This window comes from Salvelinus sp. IW2-2015, linkage group LG10, assembly GCF_002910315.2.
Source record: "Salvelinus sp. IW2-2015 linkage group LG10, ASM291031v2, whole genome shotgun sequence".
Classification (NCBI taxonomy): Eukaryota; Metazoa; Chordata; class Actinopteri; order Salmoniformes; family Salmonidae; genus Salvelinus; species Salvelinus sp. IW2-2015.
In genome coordinates, this window is record NC_036850.1 from 88,259 (window position 1) to 109,084 (window position 20,826).

Here is a 20,826-nt window from a genome sequence, read left to right on the forward strand (position 1 = left end):
CCACAAGAGCGGCGCACAGTATGATGCAAAATAACAGCCTGTGCCCAGCAATGTAGGGATACATAGACAACTACACACAAACGTGCATGTGTGCACACCACACACACACGCACACACACACAAGAAACATATTTCAAGAGTCACCCCAATTATTATTCAGTAGAGCCTTCACCAGCCAGCTCTTCTTATCCTATACAATTATCCCAAAATGCTTTAATGTTGAAATATGTCTCCACAAAGCTTTGATGCTTGACTATGAACCTTTCGTATGCATTCACTTATTAATGCTGTGTTCAAAAGATGTGTATTCAGCGATGAATACAGAATTGTTATGTGGTGTTTTGAGAGAAGTAAGCATAGTTTTGAGGAGAATCGAATTGAGGAGAGTCATGTATTAAATAGCAAATGACAGATGCTCGATTGAGGAAATCCCTCATCCCCAATCAACTGCTGGCACTAAAGAGCTTTGAAATGTGCTATAAAGTTGTTAATCACTTCATTTAATTTGGAAACCTGTTTCACCCCAATGTTACACATATACTATGTTTTGAAGACTGGGAGATTGACATGACACGTTTGTTGAGACTGTCAGAATAAAGTAGAATATAATATAACTATCCGTCAGAAAGATGGGCAGACAGATGGGCACACTGGCAGATAGACAGACATGCAGGCAGACAGATTGACAGAAAGGCAGGCAGGCAAACAGATGGGCAGCAGAGAGACAGACGGACAGAAAAAAGTACACAGTCAGATGGACGGACGGACCAGACAGAGACATGCAGAACAAAAGGCCTTTCAGACAATTATTTTGATACTGTACATGACAGACCCACACTTCCCAGCATGCTCAGGTAACCGTATACCCCATGCACCCAATCACCCCACTCCCATCATCATCTCCCGTTTCCACCCCTCCTTCCATCTCTCCATTTCTTGGCCGGTTCATATACTGTTCTCTCAGCTTTCTGGCCACAGATCCACAGTCAGGCCTGGCATCACCCATTTGGGTCCCGTTTCCCAATTCCGCCGCGCTTGAACTAAATCCCTTCGCTCGCCGCTACAACCCATCACGTCTAACAGCGACAAACTATTGAAACAGTTGAAACGGACATAGGTTTATTGACTTGGACATATTCTGTAGCCCCCTAGTGTTGTGAGTCATCTTCTGCAAAGCAAATCTTTGTACCATTGTGGCATCATGTCATATTTAAGTAGTTTGTTATTGTTGTATGTACAGTAAGTCGAAGTAAAAGGGAAGCAAAGGACAGTTGTGTGGTGTGTGTGTATGTTCAGATATGCTGTTTTCATCTTTTCATTAGGTTTGTGGATGGACTGACTAAAACTGACAGTTTTGCCTGGTCAACGTCCAAGCAGGAAACAAATCTGGTATAAGATGAAGAAGTATTTCTTCCTCATCTTTTGAGCTTAGGAGCCCATGATAAATCATATGGACTATTACTTTAACCGCTGTTGTGTTAACTGCACCATTCTAGTGGAAGTTTGATATGTGTAAGGGAGTCTCGAAGGACCTTGGTCAACGGAGGGTATAGGATGTCAATGAGCCAGCATGTATCGACCAGATGTATTGATCCCATATATTGCTGTGATGCCTTGTCTGTCATTCCTTTATCTGACTGGGAATACATAACTCTTTGCCTTAGCCTCTCTCTCACTCTCTCTCTCTCTCTCTCTCTCTCTCATTTTTCACACCATCCCATAACTGCCACTTCCATCTAAGTGACACAATTCAAGTCGACGATCCTGGAGACGACGTTTATTACTTAATGCCCATTGTTCTCCGTGTTTAATCTCCAAGTGATCCTTTCCCTCCTCTCTATCCCAGTGAGGGAGAATAATGAAAATGGTTATTGCCAGAGTAAGTTTATTTTAAGCTCAGCAGCGTTTTATTATTTTTACGAGCAAGCGTTTGAAAAACCCTGCTTCATCAGGGATCTCTCTCCGGGCGTTTGTTGAGATCCGTGTATTTTCTCCTCCCTCCTTCCCTCCCTCTCTCCCATTCCTCTTTCTTTAGTCACACAGCAACGTGTGTGGCATTGTGCCGTGCCAATTAGTCACTCCAAATACTCTTCCAACAATAGACGGATTATGATCGGCCCATTTTGAAAGAGCATAATGGAGTCGCGCACTGAGGCGTAGCTCAGTGTGTTCACACTGTCAATTGTGTTTGAGAACAAATCCAGTGAAGAATCGTATTAGGGGGACTTCACTTGACACTATACCCCATCCATTTTGTAATTTTGAAGCTTGTAGTTTAGCTTCTTTCCCGACCACATTACACAAGTTAATCTTATCAATAGTGAACATTCATTGAAGCACAATTAAATGGACAGTATCAAGTAGGCTGCCTTAAAAAAGTAAACATATTAAGCCTAGGCCTGAACTAGACTTTCTCTGTTGAACATGCTTTTTAGTCCAGGACAAGGTTTAGTATCCGGTAAACCAGCCCAAAATGTCAGTGTGTACTATAGTGGTAACAATTTAGTTGCATACTGTACATTAACAAGTGAGAATTAAACCCAATACAATTGTTGATAGATAGGCTAAGGGCTTGAATCAATCCGTATCGCCGAAGTTCAGTGCTATAGTGCAATTGAATTTTAAAGGCAATGCTCAATCGGAAACTACCTTTAAATGTCAAGCACGCTATAGCGCTGAACTTTGGCGATACACATTTAATCGAGCCCTAAGGCTCAGTATTGTTTTAGGCCGGGTCTGTGTAATGTACAGACCAGGGGTTGGTGTCAAATCCATTCACGGGAGTTGGATGGGACTCTGCGGGAAACCATTTCAAACACTTAACCTGAGAACTGGAGTGTGCGTGTGTGTCTGCCTGTGTGTGAAAGAGTCCGCGAGCTTGTGTGCGGGACATGTCAAACACTTAACCCAGGACACCGACGTGTTGTCTGCCAGTTGTTGACAGATGTTAACCTTCCTCACCTCTCCCAGGTATCTCTTCATCACTCACTATCCATCCATATCTCACCACTCCCACTCTTTCCCTCCAAACACCCCCAAGAAGTCTCCTTCTCTCCACTCCCTTTCCCCCTCATTCTCCCCCCCCCCTTTCTTTTTCTGTCGCACGGATTGAAGCGCAACTTGTTTTTCCTCTGTGTTTCAAATCAAATCAAATCAAATCAAATTTATGCACATACACATGGTTAGCAGATGTTAATCGAGTGTAGCGAAATGCTTGTGCTTCTAGTTCCGACAATGCAAGTAAACCACAAGTAATCTAACCCAACAATTCCACAACTACTACCTTATACACACACACAAGTGTAAAGGGATAAAGAATATACATTTACATTTACATTTAAGTCAATTAGCAGACGCTCTTATCCAGAGCGACTTACAAATTGGTGCATTCACCTTATGATATCCAGTGGAACAACCTACTTACTAAATAGTGCATCAACTCTTTTAAGGGGGGGGGGGGGGGTTAAAGGATTACTTTATCCTATCCTAGTATTCCTAAGAGAGTGGGGTTCAGGTGTCTCCGGAAGGTGGTGATTGACTCCGCTGACTGCGCGTCGTGAGGGAGTTTGTTCCACCATTGGGTGCCAGAGCAGCGAACAGTTTTGACTGGGCTGAGCGGGAACTGTACTTCCTCAGAGGTAGGGAGGCGAGCAGGCCAGAGGTGGATGAACGCAGTGCCTTGTTGGTGTAGGGCCTGATCAGAGCCTGAAGGTACGGAGGTGCCGTTCCCCTCACAGCTCCTAGGCAAGCACCATGGTCGTAGCAGATGCGAGCTTCAACTGAAGCCAGTGGAGAGAGCGGAGGAGCGGGTGACGTGAGAGAACTTGGGAAAGTTGAACACCAGACGGGCTGCGGCGTTCTGGATGAGTTGTAGGGGTTAATGGCACACAGGGAGCCCAGCCAACAGCGAGTTGCAGTAATCCAGACGGGAGATGACAAGTGCCTGGATTAGGACCTGCGCCGCTTCCTGCGTGAGGCAGGGTCGTACTCTGCGAATGTTGTAGAGCATGAACCTACAGAGAACGGGTCACCGCCTTGATGTTAGTTGAGAACGACAGGGTGTTGTCCAGGATCACGCCAAGTTCTTAGCACTCTGGGAGGACACAATGGAGTTGTCAACCGTGATGGCGAGATCATGGAACGGGCAGTCCTTCCCCGGAGGAAGAGCAGCTCCGTCTTGCCGAGTTCAGCTTGAGGTGGTGATCCGTCATCCACACTGATATGTCTGCCAGACATGCAGAGATGCGATTCACCACCTGGTTATCAGAGGGGGAAAGAATATGTACATAAAGATATATGAATGAGTGGTGGTACAGAACGGCATGGCAAGATGCAGTAGATGGTATAGAGTACGGTAATATACATATGAGATGAGTACTGTAGGTATGTAAACATAAAGTGGCATAGTTTAAAGTGGCTAGTGGTACATGTATTACATAAGATGCAAGAGCAGTAGATATAGTAGTACAGTATATACATATGAGATGGGTAATGTAGGGTATGTAAACATTATATTAAGTGGCATTGTTTAAAGTGGCTATGGTACATTTTTACATAATTTCCATCAATTCCCATTTTTAAAGTGGCTGGAGTTGAGTCAGTATGGGCAACGGCCGCTAAATGTTAGTGTGGGCTGTTAACAGTCTGATGGCCTTGAGATAGAAGCTGTTTTTCAGTCTCTCGGTCCCTGCTGTGATGCACCTGTACGACCTCGCCTTCTGGATGATAGCGGGGTGAACAGGCAGTGGTTGGTGGTTGTTGTCCTTGATGATCTTTATGGCCTTCCTGTGACATCGGGTGGTGTAGGTGTCCTGGAGGCAGGTAGTTTGCCCCCGGTGGTGCGTTCTGCAGACCTCACTACCCTCTGGAGAGCCTTACGGTTGTGGGCGGAGCAGTTGCCGTACCAGGCGGTGATACAGCCCGACAGGATGCTCTCGATTGTGCATCTGTAGAAGTTTGTGAGTGCTTTTGGTGACAAGCCGAATTTCTTCAGCCTCTGAGGTTGAAGAGGCGCTGCTGCGCCTTCTCACAACGCTGTCTGTGTGGGTGGACCAATTCAATTTGTCCGTGATGTGTACACCGAGGAACTTAAAACTTTCCACCTTCTCCACTACTGACCCGTCGATGTGGATAGGGGGTGCTCCCTCAGCTGTTCCTGAAGTCCACAATCATCTCCTTTGTTTTGTTGACGTTGAGTGTGAGGTTATTTTCCTGACACCACACTCCGAGGCCCCACCTCCTCCCTGTAGGCCATCTCGTCGTGTTGGTAATCAAGCCTACCACTGTAGTGTCATCCGCAAACTTGATGATTGAGTTGGAGCGTGCATGGCCACGCAGTCGTGTAACAGGGAGTACAGGAGAGGGCTCAGAACGCACCCTTGTGGGCCCAGTGTTGAGGATCAGCGGGTGGAGATGTGTTACCTACCCTCACCACCTGGGGGGGCCCGTCAGGAAGTCCAGGACCCAGTTGCACAGGGCGGGTCGAGACCCAGGGTCTCGAGCTTGATGACGATTTGGAGGGTACTATGGTGTTAAATGCTGAGCTGTAATCGATGAACAGCATTCTCACATGGGTATTCTCTTGTCCAGTGGGGTTAGGGCAGTGTGCAGTGTGTTGCGATTGCGTCGTCTGTGGACTATTGGGTCGGTAAGCAAATTGGAGTGGTCTAGGGTGTCCGGTAGGGTGGAGGTGATATGGCCTTGACTAGTCTCTCAAAGCACTTCATGATGACGGAAGTGAGTGCTACGGGCGTAGTCGTTTAGCTCAGTTACCTTAGCTTTCTTGGAACAGGAACAATGGTGGCCCTCTTGAAGCATGTGGAACAGCAGACTGGGATAAGGATTGATTGAATATGTCCGTAAACACACCAGCCAGCTGGTCTGCGCATGCTCTGAGGACGCGGCTGGAATGCCGTCTGGCCTGCAGCCTTGCGAGGGTTAACACGTTTAAAGTTTTACTCACCTCGGCTGCAGTGAAGGAGAGCCCGCAGGTTTTGGTAGGGGCCGTGTCAGTGGCACTGTATTGTCCTCAAAGCGGGCAAAAATTGTTTAGCCTGTCTGGAGCAAGACATCCTGGTCCGCGACGGGGCTGGTTTTCTTTTTGTAATCCGTGATACTGTAGACCCTGCCACAACCTCTTGTGTCTGAGCGTTGAATTGCGACTCGATTGTCTCTGTACTGGGACTTAGCCGTGTTGATGCCTTGCGGAGAGAAATGCTACACTGTTTGTATTCGGTCAGCTTCCGTCCACTTGCCCTGGTTAAAGCAGTGGTTCGTGCTTTCAGTTTCACGCGAATGCTGCCGTCAATCCACGGTTTCTGGTTTGGGAATGTTTTAATCGTTGCTGTGGGTACGAATCGTCAATGCACTTCCTAATGAACTCGCTCACCGAATCAGCATATTCGTCAATATTGTTGTTGGACGCAATGCGAACATATTCCAATCCGCGTGATCGAAGCAGTCTGAAGCGTGGATTCAGATTGGTCGGACCAGCGTTGAACAGACCTGAGCGCGGGAGCTTGTTGTTTTAGTTTCTGTTTGTAGGCTGGAATCAACAAAATGGAGTCGTGGTCAGCTTTTCCGAAAGGGGGGCGGGGGAGGCCTATATGCGTCCGGAAATTAGTATAACAATGATCTAGGGTTTTTCCAGCCCTGGTAGCACAATCGATATGCTGATAGAAATTAGGGAGTTTTGTTTTAGATTAGCCTTGTAAAATCCCCAGCTACGATGAATGCAGCCTCAGGGTGTGTGGTTTCCAGTTACAAAGAGTCAGATAAAGTTCGTTCAGGGCCATCGTTGTGTCTGCTTGGGGGGAATATATACGGCTGTGATTATGATTGAAGAGAATTCCCTTGGTAGATAATGCGGTCGACATTTGATTGTGAGGATTCTAGATCAGGTGAACAGAATGACTTGAGTTCCTGTGTGTTGTTATGATGATCACACCACGTCTCGTTAATCATAAGGCATACCCCCCCGCCCTCTTCTTACCAGAAAGATGTTTGTTCTGTCGGCGCGATGCATGAAGAAACCAGCTGGCTGCACCGACTCCGTTAGCGTCTCTTGAGTTAGCCATGTTTCCGTGAAGCAGAGCACGTTGCAATCCCTGATGTCTCTCTGGAATGCTACCCGTGCGGATTTCATCAACCTTATTGTCAAGAGACTGGACATTGGCGAGTAGATGCTAGGGAGTGAGCGCGATGGCCCGTCTCCGAAGCCTGACCACGAGACCGCCTCGTTTGCCCCTTTTACGGCGTCGCACAGGGTCGCCGGCTGGGATCAGATCCATTGTATGGTGGAAGGCAAACACTGGATCCGTTTCGGGAAAGTCATATTCCTGGTAGGAACGATGATGAGTTGACGTTAATCGTATATTCAGTAGTTCCTCCCGACTGTATGTAATGAAACCTAAGATTACCTGGGGTACCGATGTAAGAAATAACACATAAAAAAGCAAAATACTGCATATTTTCCAAGGAACGCGAAGCGAGGCGGCCATCTCTTTTCGGCGCCGGATGTCAAGTTTGTCCTCTGCCTCGGCGCTGCGGCAATGATCCACAACAAACATGCATAATGAGCACCTGCACTCGGTGGGTCAATACAGTTTAACCAATCTTATCCATAGATAAACCGGTATTATGCAGTCGAGGGGTCTCGGATAGCGGGAGAGGGGGTTCGGATAGCGGTAACGGTAGCATTATCTATGTGCACACTATGGCAGAGGGATGGATATTTGGATGGAGCAGTTGAAAGGCTTTGTAGTACTGCAAAACTTAATAGTGGAAGACACAGATTAAGCGTAACCCTGGACTAAAAAGCACTTTCAAAGGACATTGTCAATTGAGCATGCTTTTAAATCCAGGACTAGGCTTAATCTGTGTCTGGGGAAACCGAGCATACAAGTACAGGGCGCTATGCTATTGCTAGGTGCCTTTCAGGGACTTAATGGCCGCTACGATTGATAGAGCTGCCTTAAACTATGGATTAAATAAACTAAACAAACAATAGTTGACATGTAGAACCCAAAATAAGTCTATATTGTATTCAGAGAAATTGTATTTTCGGTTTGAGTTTAGAATCGTGGGACTCCACATGCTGGTATCCTAGACAAGCTTAATGGAGAATTTCCATTGAAATAGCTTTTAAATCTAGGACTAGGCTTTGCTTGTGTCCTGAAAGCCATTCCCACATATCCATATTGTGTTATTGGCCAAGAGGTTTGACTGATTGGACACAGATCTTCAGTCTAAGTGTTTTGTGTGAGAATTGTCCCTTTAGGACCAATGGAAAAGTCTAAAAATGGGCGATAGGCATGAAGAGTTTAATTGAAGTGACTCCTGTCTCAAGACCTGCTGTGCAGCGCTCTGTAGCACTGAGGGCATTGGGAGCAGAGCAGCAGAATAAGGATTTCCATATTTGATGGACTAATAAAGTACTATTAATATGTGAAGAACACTCCCTCAAGACACAAGTACCATTGAATCACGTTCACAACCGAACCCCAGTTTCCCGAATCCCCTGTTGAATCCAACCATGCAGTCTTACGTTCTCTAGGGCTTATTGTCTCTTATGTATGCCGTACCCCTAAGAACATTAAAAACATATTTGGTGAATGAACAGAGTTCCATTCATTCCTTACTTTAGTACTTCAAATAATTCACAGGAAAGCAGGGGGGAGGGGTCTGTGATGAAAATACACTTTCTGTTAAACTGCGAGACTCGTTGCACCTCTCTACTCTGGCAATAAAGGAAGGGAATAGAGGAAGATACTGTACGCTGGTGTGCCATAGCTCCTCCACAGGGAACTCTGGAAAAAGAAAAGCTGGTGAGGAGAAAGAGGGTGATGATTTTCCATGACTCATGTCAGAGAGAGAAAGACTGCTGCTCTGCTCTGGCGTTTATCTACTTCCAGTGTATTTCTCTTTCTCACTCTTCCAATTCCTCCTTTTCTCTCTTTCTCTCTCTCTCTCTTCAACTTCCAATGTGTTTCTCTGCTCCTTTTTTCTCTCTCGCATCAGCATGCCCGTCCATCCCCAGGTTCAACTGCACTTTGCTAACCGTGTTCTCTCTTTCACTCACTCACCTAAGCTTTATCATTTCACACAGGGGTGAAGTTTCCCCTATGTACAAATCTAGGATCAGCTTCRCTCCCCCAACCTGAACATGAGTGGGTAAAATGCGGAACTGACCCAAGATCAGCGTCAACGCAATAACACCTATTTACATCATTGTTTGTTCCTTAAGAGATCCTTTGACATCTGACACCAAGGTGCTGGATAACATTCAAATCAAATGTTATTTGTCACGGGCCGAATACAACAGGTGTAGACCTTACAGTGAAATGATTACTTACAAGCCCTTAACCAACAATGCAGTTCAGAAAAAAAGAGTTAAGAAAGCATTTACTAAAATTAACTGAAGTAAAATGTCAAAAATAACCKAAAATTAAGGAGCAACAATAAAATAACAGTTGCGAGGCTACTGCGGGGTCACCGGTTAGTTGAGGTAATATGTAAGTAGAAGTAAAGTGGCTATGCATGGATAATAAACAGAGATTAGCAGCAGCATATATATGGGGGTGGGGACAATGCAAATAGTCCAGGTAGCCATTTGATTAGCTGTTCAGGAGTGTTATGGCTTGGGGGTAGAAGCTGTTAAGGAGCCTTTCGGACCTAGACTTGGTGATCCGGTACCGCTTGCCGTGCTGTAGCAAAGACAACAGTCTATGACTAGGGTGGCTTGAGTCTTTGGCAATTTTTCCGGGATCTTGTTTTATACATAACAAAATAAACATAGGATGAATAAACAAATAGTACATCAAAAATGGGATGCAGAGAAAAGGAAAAATCCCATGACAGCCAATGATTGCACGTTGGCTAATTGGACTGATGGTAGAGGGGTATTACCCACTCGCCGTCGGATTCTTACTAGGCACCCCGAACTACGTCTCCGTCTCTTCTTTATGTAAATGACGGGGATATGGGCCTTGTCGGGTGTCTGAAGTAAATCCTTTGCGTCTGACTCGTTAAATAAAAAATATTTGTCCAGTACGAGGTGAGTAATTGCTGTCCTGATATCCAGAAGCTCTTTTCGGTCATAAGAGACAGTGGCAGATTCAGATAACGTGAAAAAACAGACAATAGCACAATTGGTTAGGAGCATGTAAAACGGCAGCCATCTCCTCCAGAGCCATCTCTACAGTCTAGGGTCGCCATCTCTACAGTCTAGGGTCGCCATCTCTACAGTCTAGGGTCAAATTGATGGCTGTAACCCAAATGGCACTCCTGTTGACCAGGAGTGCATTATAATTGTATTTAGTCAACCAGGTCAAGGTTACACCATCGTACCATGGTAGACAGATCGACTCGTCTTTATCATTGGTTCATCAGGTATACTCAGCCTTTGCATACACACACAAAGAGCACAGCCACACACACGCACTCCGTCACTAACCTTCGACAGTACACACACATACACAAACCATTGAGTCAGTAATTATTGACAACAGGGTCCCACACCTAATTCCTCACCTTCCCCTCCTTGTCCGATCAATGAGAAACAGCTGTCTCCACATGCGCAGACAAACAAACCTGAATAAACAACGAGGAGTGTTTAAAAGCGCCCAGCTAATCCTATAATCCCAAGTGTGTGTTGTAATTTACACATCCCAAATGGCACCCTATGCCTTATTTAGTGCACTATTGACCAGGGCCCATATGGTATTCCATAGGGCTCTGGTCAAAAGTCATGCACTAAATAGGGAATAGGGTGCCATTTGGGACGCTGCAGCCTACACATCCCCTGTTCCTCAGTCTAGTGCTATGCTATTATATCCCAGCTCACACTGTTATCAGGAATGACCTCTCTGATAGTAGGAGGATGAAGTTAATTGTCCTGTAGAGGTGGATATGAAAGTGTTTAATGAGGCTTTAATTGGTATTAATTTGTTTAATTGACATTGATCTTTGTGATAGTGTTGAGCAAAGATCAACGTATGGAGAGGGCGGGTTTTTATAGGCTCTTGATTGTCTTTTTTTACTCAAAAGAGCTTGGTTTTTAGCATGGAAAGCAGTTAGCTGCTTTTTCACAAGGGGAAAATAATGAAAGCAGTAAACAAACTGAACAAAGTGGAGAATGGATATTACAGTGAAGTATGCCAATTTAAACATAACCTCTGTAGACACACTCTTAGAATAAAAGGTTCCAAAATGGTTCTCCGGGTGTCCCCATAGCAGAACCCTTTTTGGTTCTACATAGAGCCCAAAAGGGTTCTTATACCTGGACTTAGAACTTATACCTGGTTCTTCAAAGGGTTTTCCTATTAGGACATCCAAAGAACCCTTTTAGTTTCAAGATAAAAAAAAAAAAAGTATTTAGAAGTTAGTATCTCCATTTCTATCTTTGTCTGGAGAAAGGCCCCTAGGCCTTACACTTTTGCCTCCCGTCTCCCAGATGTCAATACCTTCAAAGCGCTTCTCGTTTCAGATATTTTATTGTGAAGCATATAATACATACATTTAAACAGTGATGGGATCTTGTTTTATACATAAGAAAATAAACATAGGATGAATAAACAAATAAGTACATCAAAAATGGTATGCAGAGAAAAGGAAAAATCCCATGACAGACAACCAAAAGAACAAAAGTATTCCTACCCAACAACACCGTAATGAGGCACCCCTGGCAAGCTCCCCCCTCCCTCTCAGGCACTCCACATCTCCCCCGCAGCTGCCTCCACCCAGCCCCCACATTCCTCCGACCCAACTCCAATTGCTCATGGATAAAAAAGTGCACGTGGTTCTATTTTATTCAGCTAATATATCCTAAAGGTAGTGGAGGAAGGGTTGCCAATTTGGGAGAAGCACTACAGAAAGGTTATAGATCAACGTTTTTGGCTGGGTATAGTATATATTCACTCTATACTATACTCTGAGCCTAACTAACTAACTTAATCCCTCTCCCTTGCCCCCTGCAGGTGCGGTGGACCAAGACGGCGGGAAGTGCCTCTGACAAGTTCCAGGAGACGTCCATCTACAACGAGACGCTGCGCATCGAGGGCATCCAGCGGGTGCAGGGCGGCCGCTACTACTGCAAGGCCGACAACGGGGTGGGGGTGGCTGCCATCAAGTCCATCCGGGTAGACGTGCAGTGTAAGTCGGCAGGGAACGCCGCGATCGATCCCTCCACTGCCCCCCCCAAACCATTCCCAGAATGAGTCATTCTCAGAATTTATGTCTGTAATTTGGAAGGAAATTGGCAGGAAAATGGTGGCAAATTTCTAAATTGGAATGAGCTCTCTGGGAGTATCTGTTAGAGATATTTAGATGGTAAAATGGGTGGAGGTTTTGATATTGAAGTTGTTAGCTTTGGGTGGGAAAACTTCAAAGGGACTAGGGCAGTGTCAAACTCATTTCACGGAGGGCTGAGTGTCTTCGGGTTATTGCTCCTCCCTTGTACTTGATTGATAAATTAAAGTTACTACTTAGTATGGAACTCCCCTCACCTAGTTGTCTAGGACTTAATATATATAGAGAGATTTTTTTTTAAACAGGAGACACTAGGCCCTCCATTGAATGGGTTTGACACCCCTGTACTAGGGTGTTTGTAGAGTAAAAGTTAGTTGGGTAAAAGGGAGATTTCCTTTGACTGTTTTAGCCATGGGAGAGAAGAAAGGAAGAAGATAAAAATATGGATATTCCTGGAGAGGCTAGCAGTGGCGGGATCTAAAGGAGAGAATGGGAGAGTTAGTCCAGGTGGTACGTGGCCACCCTGTGAACGGGGCCTCGTGCTGCTGCCTGTTGCCGCCGACCCACTGTCCCCCTGAGTCAGGGGCCAGGTCAGGGTCCTCAGCCAGTCTTGGTATAGTGCCCCCTACTGCATTGCACAGATGTGATATCTCTAAATCCCTTTAACATTATACAGTGCTACATCCAGACCTGCCATTCATCCCAATTACAGCACAGGATCAGGATAGGCACACATTCTTTTTTAACCTTTGTGCCCTTTGACATTGTACATCATGTTTTCRCTACTATTGCCTTGTCCATCATCCTTCAACAAAAAGCATCACAAAAATCCTATACCGCTATTGCCAGCTAGGTCTGTCTTTTAATCTTCTGGTCCTCGGAGGGCGGTAATTGCGGGGCGAGTGAACAGAGAGAGCTGTGGTGCTGACAGGGGAGGCAGAGGGTAACCAGTAGTGACGTGTGACGCTTGTTCAATTTTCCCTCCCCGCCGCACCTCAGTGTGCTCGCCGGGTGACTTTGGAAGTGAGGGAGAGAAAGAGAGGCAGTAATTAGAGTGAGAGAGAGGGCCGGCAGGCAGCGGAGAGCCTCCACCTCTCCTCCTCTTCTACCACCCTTACCCCCCTCTTTTTCTACACCTTGGTCTTATGGTGTGTTCAGAGAGGGTGGGGAGAGGGTGGGGGAGAGGAAAGGGGATCCAGGCATTGTGGGAGTGAGAGGGGGGGGGGGTGGAGTTAAGAGAGAAATGGTAGATATAGAAAGGCAAGGAGTAAAGAAGTGAGAAAGAGAGAAAGAGAGGGACACAGAGAGAAAGAGAAAGCACAGAGAAAAAAAGAGAGAGGAGACACAGACCAAGACAGAAGAGAGTCAAGGTGAACCAGGGGGTATGTCTGGTTTCAGGTCTCCTTTGGGAACAGTAGACAGCTGGATATCATGGGCCATAATATCATGTCCCCATAGTCAGTGAAGGAGAGAGATAGAGAGCGAAAGGAGGGTAGAGGGTTCGGAGACAGGAGGGAGAAAAGAGGGTGAGAGAATCACATAGAAAGAGAGAGAGAGAGAGACAGCGAGGAGAGCTTGGTCCTCAATGCTAAAAACTGTTTCCACMTACTCCGCCTTAGAAAATCCACACGCTCTCTTTTCTCAGCTCTGGCCAATTTAGTCCCTTTCTGTTTACAATGATCTTTTTGAAGTTATGAGCCAGATACTTTTTCTCACTGCTGCCTGACATCATTTCACTTGCTACCACCTACAGGAGTTTAAAGAGATACTTGGATTTTGGTAATTGAGCCCAACCCTGCATAGTAGCCATGTCTCACACCCTCTCTCTCTTTTTTTGACTCCCATTCAACTCACAAGTTGAAATTCGCATTGAATTGGCCACACCCCACAGGATGTAGAATTTGAGTTTGAGTGACAGGAAGTATAATTTAATTCAGTGCAATTCAAAGAAATTATACTCAGTCATAGAACATGAAAGAGAATATATCACTTTTCTCTGGAAACAATGTTCATATACTCCTTTAACCTCAGTGCTTAGAATAGTCAATACTTTTTCCACCAACCATTTAATTTGTTTGGCTTCTTTTTGAAGGCCTCAAGATCAACATGATCCTAAACTAATGCATTCTGTGAAATGTAGTATTTTTTTCCGATATTTAACTAACTGTAAGTTAATGTAAGGAAATATAATATTTGCATACAGGTTTTGTTTGTCCTGAAAATTTATTTTTAAATAGGATCACAAGTCTATCTTTAATGTTTGCAGATCGCGATCGACTGGTTGGTGACCACTGGATGAGGAAGGGAAGAACAGCAGGAGAGATAAATACTCATTTAGAGGAAGGATAAACAAAATTGGAGGGAGTAAGCTACATTTGACTCGCTCTGAGGGAGGAGAGTCCACTGAGAGTGATATAATACAAAAACACTACTAGCGGTTAAATCAAAATGACCTATACAAATATCAAACTATCCATCAAGAATTTGTTTCTTATACTGTATGCCCCAGCCGGTGTAGTTAAATCCACCTAGAAGCAAATATGTTCCACTGTGTTTTAGTACAAGTTCACTTTGTTAATGTACACAAATGTACTCCAAAATGTTGAGTAGACAGTCGTCCATGTTTACAAACCCCATCATTGTTCACAAAGTCCCAATTAACCTTCATTGACAGACACCTCATTATCATTGACCGCTCACCTCTGACTTTCCATGCAATGTCAGTTGATGGCTGGCTGAACCTTGACCTTTGGCACTCTGACCAGCGAGACAATGGGCCAGTGGGCGGGCGGGAGTTTAACTTGTTGCCTCTACTGTTGGATGGACTTGGTTCAGGGACCCATGCTAAAACACCCTATAGCGCTTCCTACCTTAGCATAGCCCTCTCCAAAGACCCACCGGAGGATCCACACAGGTAAGGGGGTCTTGGAGACAGGGTATCCCGGGATAGGATTGGGAAAGGGGGGAGGTGGTCATGCTGTGTGGGTGGTGGTTCTATGGGGAAAGCTATGGCTTGTGGTATGTGGGATGYTGTACGCTGATGAATACTGGCCTTCTAGCATTGTTGAATATAGTCCTATTATGGTACTGTACTAAGGCCTATAAGCATGAAATGAGGATAAACAACTTGTCATGTCAATACTGTGACCTGGAATGAATCTGGAAGAATCCTGTAGCACTCACACCACTCACACCTAGTGAGCATCGGATGATCATCATAGTATGTCCTCTATATGTAGGCACTCACTCGGCGAGTGTTATTACATGTAACCTGAGAAAAGCTCTTCGCTAGCATGTTAGCTCTCATGTGTGTTGTTGCCTGGGTTGAGCACCAACTCCGGTTTGTCCCTGGTCGCTAGTGGTTGGCGTCACACTCATCCTCCGCACGCACACACGCATGCACACAAACACACGATAGCAAGAGGCACCGACCGTGGCACAGAATGGGAATGAGGAACCCAATCACATTGTGATCCCCTTAGAACTGTGTGTGGGTGGGTACACCTAGGCTGGCGAACACACACACACACACACACACACACACACACACACACACACACACACACACACACAAGGAATTCCATGCTCTCTCACACACAGTCCAGTGGCCACTCCTATATTGCTGCCCACTCTCCTCAGTGTGTGTGTGTGCCACCTCCCCCCATGCTTGCAAGTATGTGTGTGTTTGAGGGAGAGAGGGAAAGTAGAGGAGGAGGTAGAGAACATAAGCTCTGACCTTTCGGTCTGAGCCAGGCTTCGGGTCTCTGAATCATGAACCAACCAGTAAAAAAAAGAATCGCTGTCAAAACTTCTCATCTCTCTGTCCTCTCTCTCTACTTCTCTSTTCCCCTTTTTCTGTCAGGCTGTCTCTTTCCCCTTTCTCTCTTTACCCCCTCTTTCTCTCCCTACTCTCTCTACTCTCTTCTCTCTTTCTGTCTCATTTTCTCCTCTCTCTTTCTTTCTCTACAGATTGTTCGCTGGAAATGTTTGGATACATGATAGCCAATTAGAGCATAGTATGGGAGCTAGGGGGGCTTAAGGGGAGGAAGAGGAGAGAGGGATTGGCAGGTACATATAAGAGTGTAAGAAAAACGGATGAGTTGAGATATGGGAAGTATATACCCGCACTTTGTGCGACCTGCCTGATTTCAGATAGAAATGGGAGATACAGTAGATCTCTCATTCTCATTGAAAGCAAGTCTGATAAGAGATCAATCCTTTCTGTGTGATATTTCTATGTCTCACTCTTTTGTTTCTGCTTCTTTTTTACTTTCGGTTTTATACTGTACTTCAGCTTAAAATACAAAWTGTTTGGTTATTGAAAAATATATTTCATATACAGCGGTTTAGATGGTACAATGATTCTATTGGGTCATTTTAGATTTTTAGAAATGAGGAAATGGCAGAGCATATTGCACCTTTAAGAGACCCCAATGGGAGAGGTAGAATGTCAACAAAGAGAGAGACAGGATAAATAAAAGTCCCAGTCAGACATCATGACAATATGTAACTTAGACATTATGAAACACATTCATAAAAATGTGTGGGAAACAATTTATTTCACACAGTGATTCAGTCACAACACAACCTCACTAACTGAAAGCAATCAGTTCTTGGCAAGACAGCACAAACAGATCTGGAACCAGGCTAGCTATATCCCTGATTTCCTCTGAAGTGCCTTTGAGTTGAAAAGTGACTCGCAAACTCTACTACGCGTCCAGTCTTCTGTGAAAGCGGCAAATGTTCAGTGACTCTTGCCCTAAGGTGTGTTACAAATCCGACAGCTTCCTTCTGTTTTGTAACGACACTGTTCTTTTATGCCAATCTCAAACTCAGCCTAACGCAGAGGATGTGCTGCAAGGTTCAAATGTGAGTGGAGGAGGGTTGAGAAGGTGACAGGCTGCTTGCATGTCTCGTTGGGMATGTATGGGTGTATGAGCTGAATGTTATTTGATTATGCTGACAATCTGGAATTTTTGTCGGCATTGATTGCATCATTACATTGTCCCGCCATGTGAACTCAGCCCTGTGTGTGTGACACTGTGTGCGTATGTGCCTTTTTGTGTGTAAGCGCGTACCTCTAAATGTGTGTACCATTTTCTGTGTGTGTGTGTGTGTACCAATTTCCGCCTGTGTGTGTGTGTAGCCAAGCAACTCACCGTCGATGCCTCCCATGAGTTCCGACACACGGCCACTGCGCCAAGGCCAAAGCCTCCAATAAATAAACACACACAAACACACTGAGGCAAGGTCGGGTCTAGCGTATGAGGGAGCCATGAATCCATGAGAGCTTTGTTGCACTTACCTCCCACTCTGAGGKTTCTGCCATTGTCAGATAGAATAGCGGTGCACTGTACCGTAGCTTCGCACAGCCAGCTTAGCTGTGTTTTTGTACACACTGAAGAATAGGAACAGGGACGGCTCTTGCCTTTTGGGGGCCCCAAGCGAGACTTGGTTGGGGGGGTCCCCCACAAGGCAAAACATTTTAGTAGCCCCCCTCATCGTGTTTGATCATGTTTTCTGTAATTATACACATTTTGTCATGGGGTGGAGGATTTTTCTGTGCAATTTTATAACACATTTCCTGCAATTCTAACCATTTTGCCATGGGTTGGAGAGAAATGAGTGCATGTTAAAGCTATTTGATAGTGTCTTCAGAAAGTATTCATACCCATTAACTTATTGCACATTTTGTTGTGTTACAGCCTGAATTCAAAATGCATTCAATCAACTTTTTTCTCACCCATGACAGAGTGTAAACATGTTTTTAGAAATTGTTGTACATTTATTGAAAATTAAATACAGAAATCTCATTTACATAAGTATTCACACCTCTGAGTCAACACCTTTGGCAGCAATTACAGCTGTGAGTCTTTCTGGGTTAGTCTCTAAGAGCTTTGCACACCTGGATTGTATAATATTTGCACCATTTAAAAAAAAAAGTTAGTTGTTGATCATTGCTAGACAGCTATTTTCAAGTCTTGCCATAGATTTTCAAGACAATTTAAGTAAACTGTAACTAGACCACTCAGGAACATTCAATGTCGTCTTGGTTAGCAAATCTAGTGTAGTGTATACTTCGCCTTGTGTTTAAGGTTATACTCCTGCTTAACTTCTCTGCGCTACGGATCCCTTTAGCGGGATCATTTTCCTAAACAACCGCTGAATTGCAGGGCGCAAAATATTACTAKAAATATTTATAGTCATGCAATCACAAGTGAAATATACCAAAACACAGCTTAGCTTGTTGTTAATCCACCTATCGTGTCAGATTAAAAAAATATGCTTTGCAGCGAAAGCAATCCAAGCTTTTGTGAGTGTATCAATCAATGCTAGAACAGCTAGCCCCAAATTAGCATGGTCACGAAAGTCAGAAAAGCAATAAAATGAATCGCTTACCTTTGATAATCTTCGGATGTTTGCACTCACGAGACTCCCAGTTACACAAATGTTATTTTTGTTCAATAAATATTACTTTTATAACAAAAAAACGCCATTTGGGTTGCGCGTTATGTTCAGAAAACCAAAGCCTCGTTCCGTTCGACGAAAATTCCAAAAAGTATCCGTAATGTTCGTAGAAACATGTCAAATGTTTTTTATAATCAATCCTCAGGTTGTTTTTAACAAACATAATCGATAATATTTCAACCGGACCGTAACCTATTCAATAAAAGAGAGAAAGAAAATGGAGCMCTACCCCTCTCGCGCGCAGGAACTAATCAAAGGACACCTGACTACTTTTGAAAAATCTCGCTCATTTTTCAAAAMAAAAGCCTGAAACTATGTCTAAAGCCTGGTCACAGCCTGAGGAAGCCATTGGAAAATGAATCTGGTTGATGCCCCTTTAAATGGAAGAAAGACGGGCAAGGAAACACAGATAACAAATAATAATAATCACTTCCGGGTTAGATTTCCTCAGGTTTTTGGCTGCAGAATCAGTTTTGTTATACTCACAGACAATATTTTGACAGTTTTGGAAACTTTGGAGTGTTTTCTATCCTAATCTGTAAATTATATGCATATTCTAGTCCTTTTACCTTGGGAACGTTATTTAAAAAAAAAAAATCTGACCCCCAGCGTCAAGAGGTTAAAGGTGAATTTGTTTCCCAGCATCTGCTGAATCAGGTTTTCCTCTAGGATTGTGTCTGTGCTTAGCTCTATTCCTTTTCTTGTTAGAAGAAAAAACCTCCCGATTCCTTGCCGATGACAAGCATACCCATAACATGATGCAGCCAAACACCATGCTTGAAAATATAAAGAGTGCTACTCAGTGATGTGCTGGATTTTCCCCAAACATAACACTTTGTATTCAGGACATAGTCAATTTCTCTGCCACATTTTTTGCAGTTTTACTTTACTGCCTTGCAAAAAAAATATTTATATTCTCTGCAGGCTTACRTCTTTTCATTATGTTTGTTAGGTTAGTATTGTGGAGTAACTACAATGTTGTTGATCAGTTCTCATATCCCAGCCATTAAACTCTGTAACTGTTTTAAAGTCACCACTGGCCTCATGGTGAAATCCCTGAGTGGTTTCCTTCCTRTCTGGCAACTGAGTTAGGAAGGACTCCTATATCTTTGTAGTGACTGGGTGAATTGAAACACAATCCAAAGTAATTAATAACTTCACCATGCTCAAAGAGATATTCAATGTCTGCTTTTTGTATTTTTACTCATCTATCAATAGGTTCCCTTCTTTGCGAGGCATTAGAAAACCTCCCTGGTCTGTGGTGTTGAATCTGCGTTTGAAGTTCACTGCTCAACTGAGGGACCTTACAGATATTTGTATGTGTGGGGTACAGAGATGAGGTAGTCATTCAAAATCATATTGTTAAACACTATTATTGCAAACAGTCATGCAACTTATTATGCAAATGTTAACTTTTTTATTAATTTGCAAAAATGTCTAAAAACATAATTCTACTTTGACTGGCCTACACACAACTATGGGGTATTGACTGGCCAGTGACACAAAATCTCAATTTAATATACATTTAAAATGCAGGCTGGTAACACAACAAAATGTGGAAAAAGTCAAGGGGTGTGAATACTTTGATGGCACTGTACTGTATATGATTGAGAATGACTAACAAAAGCAATGTCACGTGCCCGGTTGGTATTCGGCCATGATTTCTAAAAGTTTAGATACCTGGCTAGACTAATTGCAAATCTTGAAATTGTTAGCTGACATGGCTAATTGAGTGACTGTCAGTGAAAAAGAGAAAAGAGAAAAACTGCTGATGAACAATTTAGAAATTGCACCTGGTGTATTCTGCTATCCACAGGAAGTTGAGACCCTGACTGAGTTCCTTTTTGTGGGGGGTTTGGAGCCCCCTTGCGTCTGGGGGCCCTAAGCGACCGCTTATGTCACTTGTGCCTGGAATCTGAATAGGACTTGTAGCACCGCTCAGATAGGGTTTTATTGTAGCTCTGAAAAGACAGCTGTACGTGAGAGGAAGGCTGTAGCATATATGTATTGTATGAGTGTGTAGTGTTGTGTCGAACTCTGTATGTTTCCCACCCAGGTCACCTTGAAAAAATGCAGTATTCGACATCCATCCATGTCTGAGGATGTTGGGAG

The 20,826-nt window shown here is 44.2% G+C and overlaps 1 protein-coding gene across 1 annotated transcript in view; it reads left to right on the plus strand.

Moving 5' to 3' along the window:
- LOC111969077 (MAM domain-containing glycosylphosphatidylinositol anchor protein 1) overlaps window positions 1–20,826 on the plus strand; it is a 308,744-nt gene that overhangs the window by 35,479 nt on the left and 252,439 nt on the right. The window contains exon 3 of the mRNA XM_070445289.1: window positions 11,976–12,150. Coding sequence (XP_070301390.1) covers window positions 11,976–12,150 — 175 coding nt within the window. The remainder of the gene's footprint in view (window positions 1–11,975; window positions 12,151–20,826) is intronic.